General features: G+C 30.7%; 1 protein-coding gene across 1 annotated transcript; it reads left to right on the top strand.

The window, feature by feature from the left end:
* The first annotated feature begins 8,365 nt into the window (after positions 1-8,365).
* LOC107943965 (putative wall-associated receptor kinase-like 16) lies at positions 8,366-12,153 on the top strand. The gene is made up of 3 exons (XM_016877784.2): positions 8,366-9,335; positions 9,427-9,606; positions 10,781-12,153. Exons 1-3 carry the CDS (start codon positions 8,480-8,482, stop codon positions 11,980-11,982), a joined length of 2,238 nt encoding a protein of 745 aa, XP_016733273.1. The 5' UTR covers positions 8,366-8,479; the 3' UTR covers positions 11,983-12,153.
* The last annotated feature ends 319 nt before the right edge of the window (positions 12,154-12,472 follow it).

Below are 12,472 nucleotides of genomic sequence, written 5' to 3'. Positions count from 1 at the left end.
GAGTAGTTACAAGTTTAGGTAACTGACATTCTAACTTTGTTACTCTTATATTTTCAAATGAAATGAAAAGATGTAGAATTCCATTTCATTTTCACATTTTTGCTTTTGAGTTTTCTGTTCTGTTTCTGCTTGCTGTTCGTGAGCTTATGCTCTTGGTGTTTTCATTTGTTTGATTTGCTGCTGCCAGTGTTCCAACACATAGTCGTTTGATCGACTAATAACCCTTCTCGCATCTGTCATATTGCTATATCTGACAAAACCAAATCTTTTTTCCACTCTTACATTTTTTTCACTGGAATGAATTCGTCAATAACTTCTCTATGATATTATGAACAAAAATTGTTATCGGGGCCATTTTCCCTCAAATATACATCTAAAAACTTAGTTTGTAAACCAAATAAATCAGTTGTTATAACTGGAATAAGGTCAGTCGTCGGAATATTATTTTCAACTCATTTAAAAAAAATTTAACTACAAAGTGAAATGATAAAACTCATAATATCACGTCAATTTACAAGCTTAATTAAAGATTTAGTTACAAAGTAAAATGATAAACTCAAGCTGGAATTAGAAAGCCAATTAGTTATGCTTATATTTCATTAACCAGAAATGATTGTGCTTATAATGTCATTTCTTGATATTATTTTAATTTGAATAATGAGAATAACCAAGTGTCATATACCATCAAATATTTTAATTTGAATCAAAGTCCCAGTAGGACAATCAGTTAGAACAAATAATAGATTGATCGATTCCAAAATGAAAATTCTTCTAGATAGTCATATAATGAAGGCGGCTACTCTAGAAGAGACCCAAGACATAACTAATAAGTAAAAATTTAAAAGAGATTCAGGTACCTGAAACTGAATTTTAAAATGACGAAAATAAGAGATCTCGATAAGTTATGTCAATTTGAGAAAATGTGGAACCGAATAATAAAATTGGTCGACAATGATTTGCATGCAATATTACTATTAAAATAATGAGATAAAAGGAAGATCTTGAATAAATCTATTGAGAAATATAGATATGGAATAAATTGATCAAAATAGAAAGACGTAACTCAAGTACAATTAAATTCCTCGAGTTTTTGGACCAGTAGTCCAAATATCTAAAGGTATAAAGCTAGTGAGGGTTCAATTGAAGTAGTTCTGCAAAAGTGGAATAAAAGTATGAAATTTTTTGCTAAGTCCTGGCATTGATTATGAAAAGATATAATATTATTTTGTGGGGGAGGCAATAACCTTTAGATATATTATTAAATTGATCATTCATAAAAGATTTGTAACATCTCGATTTTGGGCCTAGTCGGAACAGTGGTTTCGGGACCACAAATCCGATGAGAAAAAATTTATTTTTCTTATATTTTTATGGTCTAAGATTTCACGGAATGATTTTGTGAAAATTTCGTTCGAAAATTTCGACGTTTGGGCACTCAATTTAGGCAATAGGACTAAATTGTAAAAAGTGCAAAAGTTGAATTCTACATGTTAAAGGTGTCCAATTGTTATGAAACTTTAAATGGGAGGTCCTTATATGGTAATTAGACCATTGGTTAAGTTGGTAGACAAAAATGGACATGAGATAAGTGAAATAGGAAATTTTAAGTTAGGGGTAATTTGGTAATTTAGTAATAAAAAGAATTAAAAAAGGGAAAAAGATGGCAAAATGTGCTCATCTTCTCCATGGTGAACGAAATCAGCAAGGGAGAAGTCATAGTTAGGGTTTTCAAGCTTCCAAGCTCCATAGTAAGTGATCCCAAGCCCCGTTTTTAATGTTTTTTACGTTTTTGAGATCCCGATAGCTTAATTTAGCTTATTCTAGCAATAATTTAACTTAGGGTTTATATTTGGAAAAATACCCATAGATGAAAAGTGTTTATTTTGATGTTTTATGATAGAATATGAAGCTAGAAAATATTTTAAACAACTTTTGCTAGCCGATTTTAAGTGAAAACGAGTAAAACGACATAATCGGTAAAAATACCTAATGTTCATAAGTACATGCTAGAGTGAGAATTTGATGTTGTCATAGAAGGGAAAAATGTTCAAAATGTTATAAAACACAAGAATAAGAGATGAATTTTAATTTCTGAGCTTTGGGCCAAAAATGTAATTATGTAAAAGTTTAGGGGCAAAATCATAATTTTGACAAAGTTAGAGTCGAGGGCTGTTTTGATAAATGTGAGTATTAAATGAGTTAAATTTGCTATTTTAGATCTAGAAGAACAAAAATCGAGGTTAGACAAAGGAAAGAATAAAGTTGAAGGCTAAGTTGGTGAATTTGGCTATATTTGGCACCGAGGTAAGTTTATAGTAAATAAATGAAATATTTCAATAATTAGTATTAATATTGTTATTTACCAGAAACTATGAATTTATTTCATGAATTTATTGATGATGATCCAAACATGAAACGATAGAGAATTAAAATTAAAAAGTCCCGTTGATACATAAGGATGGTACTGGATACGAATGTCATGACATTTGGGTAAAGAGATCTCATGTAAGACCATGTTTGAGACATGGCATTGGCATCCTTGAGATCATGAGAGGTCCCATGTAAGACCATGTTTGGGACATGGCGTTGGCACCGAGACGAGAGGTCCCATGTAAGACCATGTCTGGGACATGGCGTTAGCACCGAGATGAGAGGTCCCCTGTAAGACCATGTCTGGGACATGGCATGAGCACTGACATGAGAACATCCCATGTAAGACCATGTCTGGGACATGACTTTGGCATGTTATTATTAGAAGAAACCCAAGTATCCTTATTATTCCAATGTAGTTCAACGGGCCAGTAAACGAATCATGTTAATGAAAGTTTATTTAAAAGCACAAATGGCAAGCTCAGGTAAGTTAAGAGAGTTAAGAACTATTATATTATCAATTGATACTCAACGTTTCAACAAGGGAAGTGTAAGTTATGATCACGAGTTAATAAAGTAAACAAGCAAGAGAATGAGAATAAGAATGAGATTAATTAAAGAGTAAATTAGAGACCTTGACATTGGAGTATAATCCTTTGTGTTAAATGTTGTTATTTATTTGCTAGTAAACTTACTAAGCTTAATGCTTACTTCTTTTATTTTTCTTTCTCTTATAGTATTGCAAAGCTGCTTCAGGGATCCTAAAGCAGTCGGAGATCGTCTACACTATCAAGAACAACTACTCGGTATTTTATGACGAAACACGTTTGAGTTATGGCATGTATAGGGACTTAGTTATTTTGCATGTTTGTAATTATGATTTTGCTAAAGAATGATTTATAAGTAATTGATGATGAATGGTTATTAAAATGGTTAAGTATAAAGATGTTTGTTGTTATAAAAGTCTAGGTGATAAATTATGCATGAAAATTGTGAAAGGGTAAAATTTTGCAAAGAAACAGAATTCAGGCAGCACAGTGACGTGAATTTGAAAAATCACCTAGGATGGTATAAATGAATTAGAGGATGTATGATATATAGAATGAAATCTTGTTGAGTCTGTTTTCATGGGAAAATAACGGTTTATCAAAAAGAATTTTATATTTTGAGATATGTGAATTTTGGTGAGACAGAGTCAGAACTGTTTTTGGAGTCCCCTATTCTGAGTTTATAAAATCACTATAAATTTTAAAAAATTAGTTATGAGTTGTAATTTATATGTATAGATTCCTTATTGAGTCTATTTTCTTTATAAATAAGTGAGAACACCATATGAAAATCCTACAATGAGAAAACTTATTTTTAGTGGCAAGAGGTCAGGACAGTCGAGTGATGAAACTGGGGAGACTTTAACTAATAAACTGTACTAATTGGCTGAACCAAAAATTCTATAAATTTTATGGTAAGTATATATATGAGTCTAGTTTTAGGTAAAATTTACGGAGTTAAATTTCAAGTTCCGTAGCTCGATTTATAATTAATTTAGTAACTGCTGTGCAATTGGATAGATTGCTATAAATAGTGAAATTAATTTTCAAAGTAAATTTTTATGCTCCGAAATAGTGAGATAAGCTAAGTAATGCCTCATGCTCGACTCCGGAAACGGTCTCGGGTAAGGGGTGTTACAAGATTTAACTTACGTCAAATGGTTATTGTTACAACCTTTATATGAAGGATTTAGTATGGTAGAAGCATATTAAAATTCTCGAGAAATTGTTCATTTATATGAATTGAAATAATTTGAATATATGTGTTAAATTTGACTTAGTGAATAGTAGTTGAAGGAGGATTATAAAATGATCCAAAATATCTATTTGTGTTTTTATAAAAGAATCATGATTAAAGTTTATTATGATTATTGTTGAATCTCCTAAAGAGATCAAAATATATATTTCCATATTTCCCTCACTCATGAATTTTGAAAGAATGGTGATATAAATACTAAGCAATACATTCAAATGGTCATTTGAAAAACTAGTATTCAAGATTGAATACGTAAAATATGAGAAAGTATGTGATGTTTTCATGAGGGGGAGTAAATACCTGTTGTACTCTTTTTCCCTTAACCGATGTTTTGTCTAATTGGATTTTCCTGGTAAGGTTTTTAATGAGGCAACATATTATGCGTATTATAAATCGTGTACTCTTTTTCCTTCATTAGGTTTTTATCCCACAAGGTTTCTTAATAAGGTTTTAACGAGGTATATTATCTACCAATGGACATCCAAGGGGAGTGTTATGAACACCTTATTAAGTGGATGCCCATCATGATCAAGATAAAATTTTAATGTCCTTTTAATTCTAATAGTTATTAGAATTAGATCTCTACTTCTTTTATATTTTTTATACCTATAAATAGAGACTATGATGAAGCATTGTAATCACCCCAATTGATCAATAAAGTACATTCTCTATTGCTTCCATATTTTCTTTATTCTTTATTCTCTCCATCTCTCTTTATTTTATAACAAGATACACTTAGTAGAATTTTAAGACTTCATAAGCATGATTAGGGGTGGACAAATGTCTAGTAGGAGTATAGTGAAATTTTTAAAAAATAGATATTAAAAAAAAAGACAATGCCAATTTTTTAACAATACTTGTGGAATAAAAAAAGTACACTGTCAAGTTAATACTTTTTTATTTGGAATATTATTTGGTATATTACCAATAAAATTTTTAGACTCCATAAGCAATGTCAGGAGATTGATAAGTGTTCTCTAGGGGTATAGTAAAATATTAAAAAGATAAATAATTTATTAGGTATATTGCCAATGGAGCTTTTAGACTCCACAAATAGGATCAAAGATTGACAAGTTTCAACTATGCCTTGATGCCATAGCATCTATGGGATTGAGATACAAAACTCTATCATATCATACATTGTGAACCAATCTACTAGAATACTCAAAAAGGGATTTACAGCATTTGGGTGGAATGTGGATGCACCATAATGGGAGGTGGGTAGAAAGATACGAGACAAAAGTCATCAACCAATTTTCTAGTCTATTTTCCTAAAGGATTATGCTTTACCAAACTCGTTAACACATCAGACATGATTTTAGATGTCAATACTCTTTGCAATTTATTTGCGAAGATTGTAAAAATTGTTGGTTTGAGCAATGTGGTCTAGCTAATTACATATAATGCTGCAAATTATAAAGTTGTTAGGAAATTTTGTCATGAGAAGTATCCTAAAATCTTTTGGTCACCATGCGCAACACCTTGTACCAATTTAATTTTGAAGGATGTTGATAAAATGTCTCATTTTAAAAGTTTAGTTTAGCATGCTTCTTTTATTACAATTTTTGTGTATAATCACAAATAGACTTTGGGTTGATTGTCGTCCTAGTGAGAAACGTTTTGCTATTAGTTTTATTACTTTGAAGAATTTGCATGATTATAAGGGTCATTTGCAAGCCATGATTACTTCCAAGAAGTTTATTGCTTAGAATGGGTCTAAAACAGGGAAGATAAAGAATGTTTTAAATATAAGTTTCGACAAATTTTGGAGTAATTACTTGGTGATGATGAAGATTGTTAGTCAATATGTACAGTTGTGATGATTAAGACAATTGGAATGTTAACAAAGACTATTCAATGTGTTGTACTTTATTCATTCCATTTGAGTTTACAATTGAACTCTAAAGATTGGAGTTTGGACTTTTTAATAATTTTTTTAATAAAAGAGAATGCAATTAATTTTGTGGTTCATTCATACTATTATTATTTCCTAACAAATTTTCCACCAAGTATTTTGATGGAAGCTCATCTTTATTTAAAAATGAAAAATCTTCATTTGATTAGTTTTTTTTTCACTATTTATTTCTAACTTTCATTTTCTTTATTAAAGAAAAGTAAACATGCTTACAGGAACTCAATTTTTTAAAGATCAAACTTATTGATTCATCATCAAACATAACATTCAAATCAAATCAAATCAACTTAAACAAAAATATTTTTACCAATTACTTTGATTTGATTTATGTTTGATTAATTATTTAATATCATTTACATAGGACATCTTTATTCATCTCATAATTAATTAATAAAGAATTCAGGTTAGATCTTACAGCTAATATATATAACACTTAATTTAAAACCTAGTCAACCTTGATAACTTAAAATATATAATTTTATTATCATTTCACATCAAATTTATCCGCATTTCAATTATTTTTAACTTCACTTTGTTATATTATATTATCATGGAAAAAAATCATAAAATCCACTTGTATTGCATGCAAAACCAAGTGAAAAGACCTAAGTTTTCCACTTATTAGAACTTTGTACATGTATGTTTGCTATCAAGTTTTAGATGTCTATGTCTAAATGTAAGAATTGTATAGTTACGGATTCATATTTTCTAATTAAATATCTTTATTTTGGATATGTATTCATATTTTATCTTAATTTAAGTTTATTTTACCAATCTTCTAATTTTCTCAAAGATTAAGATTTAATTACGAGAACGGAATCCACTAGACAAAGATGTGTTTCACTTCTTTTACTGATTTTATTTATTATTGTGCTAATTTAGTGTTATATATATTCCTTGTGCAAGCAGAGGAAAACAATAATTTTAAAAGCAAATTGCATATAAACCAAAGGGGATTGAATGTCTAATATCAGATAGTTATCACTGAATTAAATGAAAAAAAAATCTAGAAGAAAAGACTTGGTAAGTGACTCGATAGGTTTTCTGATCTCATCAGTCATTTCCCCATTGGTCTTGGTCTCCTTTTCCATCGATTTGGGCCACTAGAATTACATATGCTTCCTCTTTTCATCTTTTAGGGTGGATAAAACATTTTGAAAATTTAAATTTATCAAGCCTTTAAAAATGCTACCATCTTAAAATACATCCTTTACTATTTTTAATTGTATGGTTTCGAAAAATAATTTTAAAAAATTAAAGTTAATAAAATTTAATAAGTTAAAAAATAATTATAAAAGAAAAATAATATGAAAAAATGCAAGATGGATATAATTACATTCATAAAAATATGTAAATATTTTTAATAATATAAAATATAAAATATTGAAATTAAATAAAAAATTAATTTAGTTTTTCATATATATTAAATATACATGAATATATTTAAATAAATTACATAAATAATCATTTAACCATTAAAAATTTTCAAAATCACTCGTAGTTAATCTTTGTCTTCGCCTTGGCCTTGGACCACCACGCTTACCTACTTGGTTTTTGAGTTCAAAGTATGCGAAAAAGAGTTGATAACATCCACTTCAAGAAATTTTTGTTAAACTAACCAATCAGCTTTAAGTAAACGTCAACCCTTTTATTATTTGTAATAAATCATTACTCCATAAAAAATTCTAATATCTTTACTTTATAATCCATGTGAAAGTATTGTGTTGTAACTGCATTCATCTATCACTTCATATTTGTCTGGAGTAGTAAAACTTGATGTTGCTTTGATTTTCTTTTTTCTTTTTAAATATTTATCATTAACATACACAATCTTGATTTTGATAGATATGACTTTTCAATAAATTTTAAATTAATATTAAATATCTGTTTTTAATAATCACTTAATATTTTTTTGGAGTAGCAATGCTTAATCCGCATGTGTGTTTTTTTTTCTAATACTTAAATATTTATGTCACATATGGAAACTCGTGAATTCTAAAAATTCTTTACCAAATAATTTTTCAATATTTATTTATCTTGTACAATTAATGCAAAATGATTTTTCATCTAACATTGAGAACAAGCTTATATCTGCCGTAGAAAGCCATCAGACACTAAATATGGAAGCACTAAATATAATTTGACAGAATCAAAGTTAGCGTCTCATCCATTCCAAGAAATTGTGGACAGTCCAGAGTCACCACGCGTTATTCAACAGCGAAAGCCAAAGAACGGACCACACTGATATTCCCCACTCGTCTATTGGGTCACTTTACGTCCTCCCTCCTGTTAGAATTTAGTAAGGTCAAGCAGGCTTCCCTAACCTTTTTTATATGTTTCCGAATTTGGAAATTGAAGCATTGGTATCCCCCAGTCTAGAAAAAAACAGCCATGGGTTCCATCAGATCACTAGTGCTTATGCAGCTGATGATCTTGCTTAATGTTATATTGACGGTAAAAGCTTCAACACCCGCGGTATCAAAACCTGGCTGCCGAAGCCGCTGCGGAGATGTTATCATCCCATACCCGTTCGGTACCGGCGGCGATTGCAGCATCACTGCAGGCTTTTTCATCAACTGTAACACCAGTTTCATACCCCACAAACCGTTCTTCGGTGACCTCGAAGTCATCAACATATCTACCGATGGTCAGTTGCGCATCCTTTCTCCTACAAGCTATGATTGTTACGACAGACCACGGAATCGGTTATTTTACTACTTCTTGCTTTCTGAATTTTCAATAAACAATAACAAGAACAAGTTTACTGCAATCGGGTGTGACACGTATGCTGTCGTGCAAGATTTCTACGGACAACGTTACGCAACTGGTTGTTTGTCGTTGTGTAACAACATCACTGATGTTTCAAACGGGTCTTGCTCTGGGATTGGCTGCTGTCAGACAAGTATCCCAAAGGATGTGAGGAGCTACAACATAAGTCTCGACAGCTACGCCGAGCATGCCAATGTGTTGACCGAAAACCCCTGCAGCTATGCATTTGTTGCAGAGGTCGATAGTTATAACTTCTCTGCTTCAGATCTTGGTGGTGTTGAGTTTCAAAGCAGGCAGTTTCCAATCACTCTTGATTGGAACATCGGGAATACGAGTTGCAACGAAGCGAATATGGATGTAAACAATTTCGCATGCAAAGAGTATAGTAAATGCGTTGATTCAGAAAATAACTCTGGATATTTGTGCAAGTGTCTTGAGGGTTACATGGGGAACCCTTACCTCCCTAATGGATGTCAAGGTAACTATAGGTATATATACCCCATAGATTTGTAGTTTCTAACATTAAAGATAGTGTTATTTATTACTTGCATACAATCTGCAAATTTCAGATATAAACGAGTGTGAAAGTATGAGCCCTTGCAATGGAACGGCAATATGTACCAACTTACCTGGGACGTACAATTGTTCATGTCCGATGGGTTATGAAGGCGATGGTAAGAAAAGTGGAACAGGTTGCAGTTTACCCAACAAGGATCAGTCCAAGACATCTCCTCTTATTGTTGCTCTAGGTTAGTAACCCCGAATTATACATTAAAATACTCCGTTTGGTTTCAGGGAGTAAATTCCAATTTCATTTCCTTGAAAAATGAAAAACATTCAAGAAATTGTGTTTAGTTCTAATTTTTGAAAATAATTTTTAAAAAATTATGAAAATATGTAAAAATTAGAAAAATAATAAAATTTTGTTTTCATTATTTGTACTAAAAAGACTTTGTAAATAAAAATAGAAAAAAATTTGTTTTCATTATTTTCATTATTAAATTTTTTCAATTTTCATGTTTCTATTATAGAAAAATAATTACCAATCCTGTTTTCATTATTGAAAACAAAATTTTATTCCTCTTTATCAAACATGTTTTTTAAATTTTAAAAAATAGAAAATATTTTCAAAAATTAAATGAAGCTGAAAGATTTTAAGCATCAATAAAATTTTGGCTCGTTATCAATCTTTAAAGACATGAAATTATTATGCACTTATCCATATCAACTTGTTCTCTTACTCTAGTTAAATTATTTAAAATATAAATAATTAAAATAAAAAAGAGATAAATCTCAAAATTATACATGAACTTTGGTTTAATGTGTAATTGTACACATGAAACTCTAATTGTGGTTCAAATGTATATTTGAAACTTTAATTTTGATTTAATCATACGCATTTAAAAAAATAAATACATCAATTTATTTTTATATTGAATAAATACAACTATTTATGTATACAATACATAATCATGAAATGATGTTATATCAATAATTATATTAATAAATTACAAAAAAATGGATCAAATCAAAATTTCATATATACAATTACACAATAAACCATAATTCATGTATAATTTTGAGATTTATCCTTAAAAAAATCAATAAACTTCTCTGCAGCCTTGGGGTGAGTGCATGTTCATCTTTAACCACAATTTTCCATTATGGAATAATTATTTTTTATATCTAACAATAATTTCGATTATATTTTTATGAAGTAATTTGTAAACAAGTGGAACTAGATTTACAAGCAGGACTCATCCTTAACTTACCCAACTCAATCTTGAGTCAATTGGATCTGCTTGACACAAACAATTTTGTTATTTATTACTCTCAATATACAATTTTGCATGACTTTTCACTTTTAGATTACATTACCATGGCTAATGTAACTATTATTATTATTTTATGCTTTGACCTTAGGGGTTGCCATTGGGTTTCTTGGTCTTCTCTTGGGGATAGTATTGTGCTGTTGGATGCTGAGGCAAAGGCAAATTTCCAAATTAAGAGAAGCTAACTTTCAGCAAAATGGTGGCATTTTGTTACGGGAACAACTTTCAAAACGACAAGGGTACCGTGAAGATGTTAAAGTATTTACAGCTGAGGAACTCGAGAAGGCAACAAACAATTACAATGAAAGCAGAATTTTAGGACAGGGAGGGCAAGGGACAGTGTACAAGGGAATATTGGCTGATAATCAAATTGTTGCCATCAAAAAGTCAATAATTGGAGATCCTAGCCAAGTTGAACAATTCATTAATGAAATAATGGTGCTCTACAAAATCAACCATAGGAATGTTGTCAAACTCCTAGGATGTTGTTTGGAGACACAAGTTCCGCTGTTAGTTTATGAATATATCACCAACAGAACCCTTTTTCACCATTTGCATAATGATGATGCTACATCTTATCTTTCATGGGAGACCCGTTTGAGAATAGCCACTGAAACAGCAGAAGCCCTTTCTTATTTGCACTCTGCAGCTTCCATTCCAATCATTCACCGAGACATCAAGTTGGCAAACATACTGTTAGATGACAATTACACCCCAAAAGTTTCTGATTTTGGGGCTTCCAGATTGATCCCATCCGACGAAGCACAAATAACTACAATTGTGCAAGGAACTTTCGGTTACTTGGATCCTGAATACATGCTTTCAAGCCTTCTTACTGAAAAAAGTGATGTTTACAGCTACGGGGTTGTGCTTATGGAGTTGTTAACGGGACAAAAAGTGGTATGTTTCAAAAGACCGGAAGAAAATCGAGTTTTGCCATTGTACTTCAGTTCTTTGATGAAAGAAGACCGTTTGCTCGACATTCTCGATCCTCGAGTGCTTAATGATGAAAATGTTGAGCAGCTTCTGGAAGTAGCAATTTTAGCTAGGAGATGTGTGAGAGTGAAGGGAGAGGAAAGGCCAACAATGAAGGAAGTTGCCCATGAATTAGCAGGACTGCAAGCAATGGCTAAACATCCTTGGAGTAAAAGTAATTTAGTAAGCGAAGAATCTGAATACTTGCTTGGTAAGTTTCCCAGCACTTACGATGATGGTGTAACAAGCAGCTCGATAGGGATGGGGTATGATAGCATAAATAACAAAATCACATTTGAACTTGAAGGTGCTCGCTAAGTATGTAATCAGGTTACCATTTGTACGTAATCACATTTGAACCTAAGGTAGCTCGATGTTGTATGATTTTAAATAATTTGCTTCTAAATTTCCAAGTTTCGGGAGAAATATAGTGTTAAATTACAATAGATGGAGCTTAATCTATATGCGTTGTTTCAATTTATTTCTTGACATCTTGTTTTATTTTATTTATGCATTTTATAATTATTTCTATAAATACTTTGTTTCCTCAAAATGTCTCAAAGTGGGGTTCATTTATTGAAGCATAACTAAGTTGCAAGGATGAAGACTCAAGTTTCAAATGATTAAATAATTGAATTGCTTTGGACATGTCTCATTTTATGAAAATTGGAATTAGTTTTAACTCACGTGAAAGATATTACTGTGTATATTATATAATATATTTATTATTAGCAATATTTAATAATATAAAATAATTTTATGGTAAAAAACATAAAAGAATTCATATAATTTATAAAATTTCAAACCA

Source organism: Gossypium hirsutum, chromosome D02, assembly GCF_007990345.1.
Source record: "Gossypium hirsutum isolate 1008001.06 chromosome D02, Gossypium_hirsutum_v2.1, whole genome shotgun sequence".
NCBI lineage: Eukaryota > Viridiplantae > Streptophyta > Magnoliopsida > Malvales > Malvaceae > Gossypium > Gossypium hirsutum.
The sequence above is the reverse complement of the archived record's forward strand: the minus strand, read 5'-3'. Positions and strand labels throughout refer to the sequence as shown.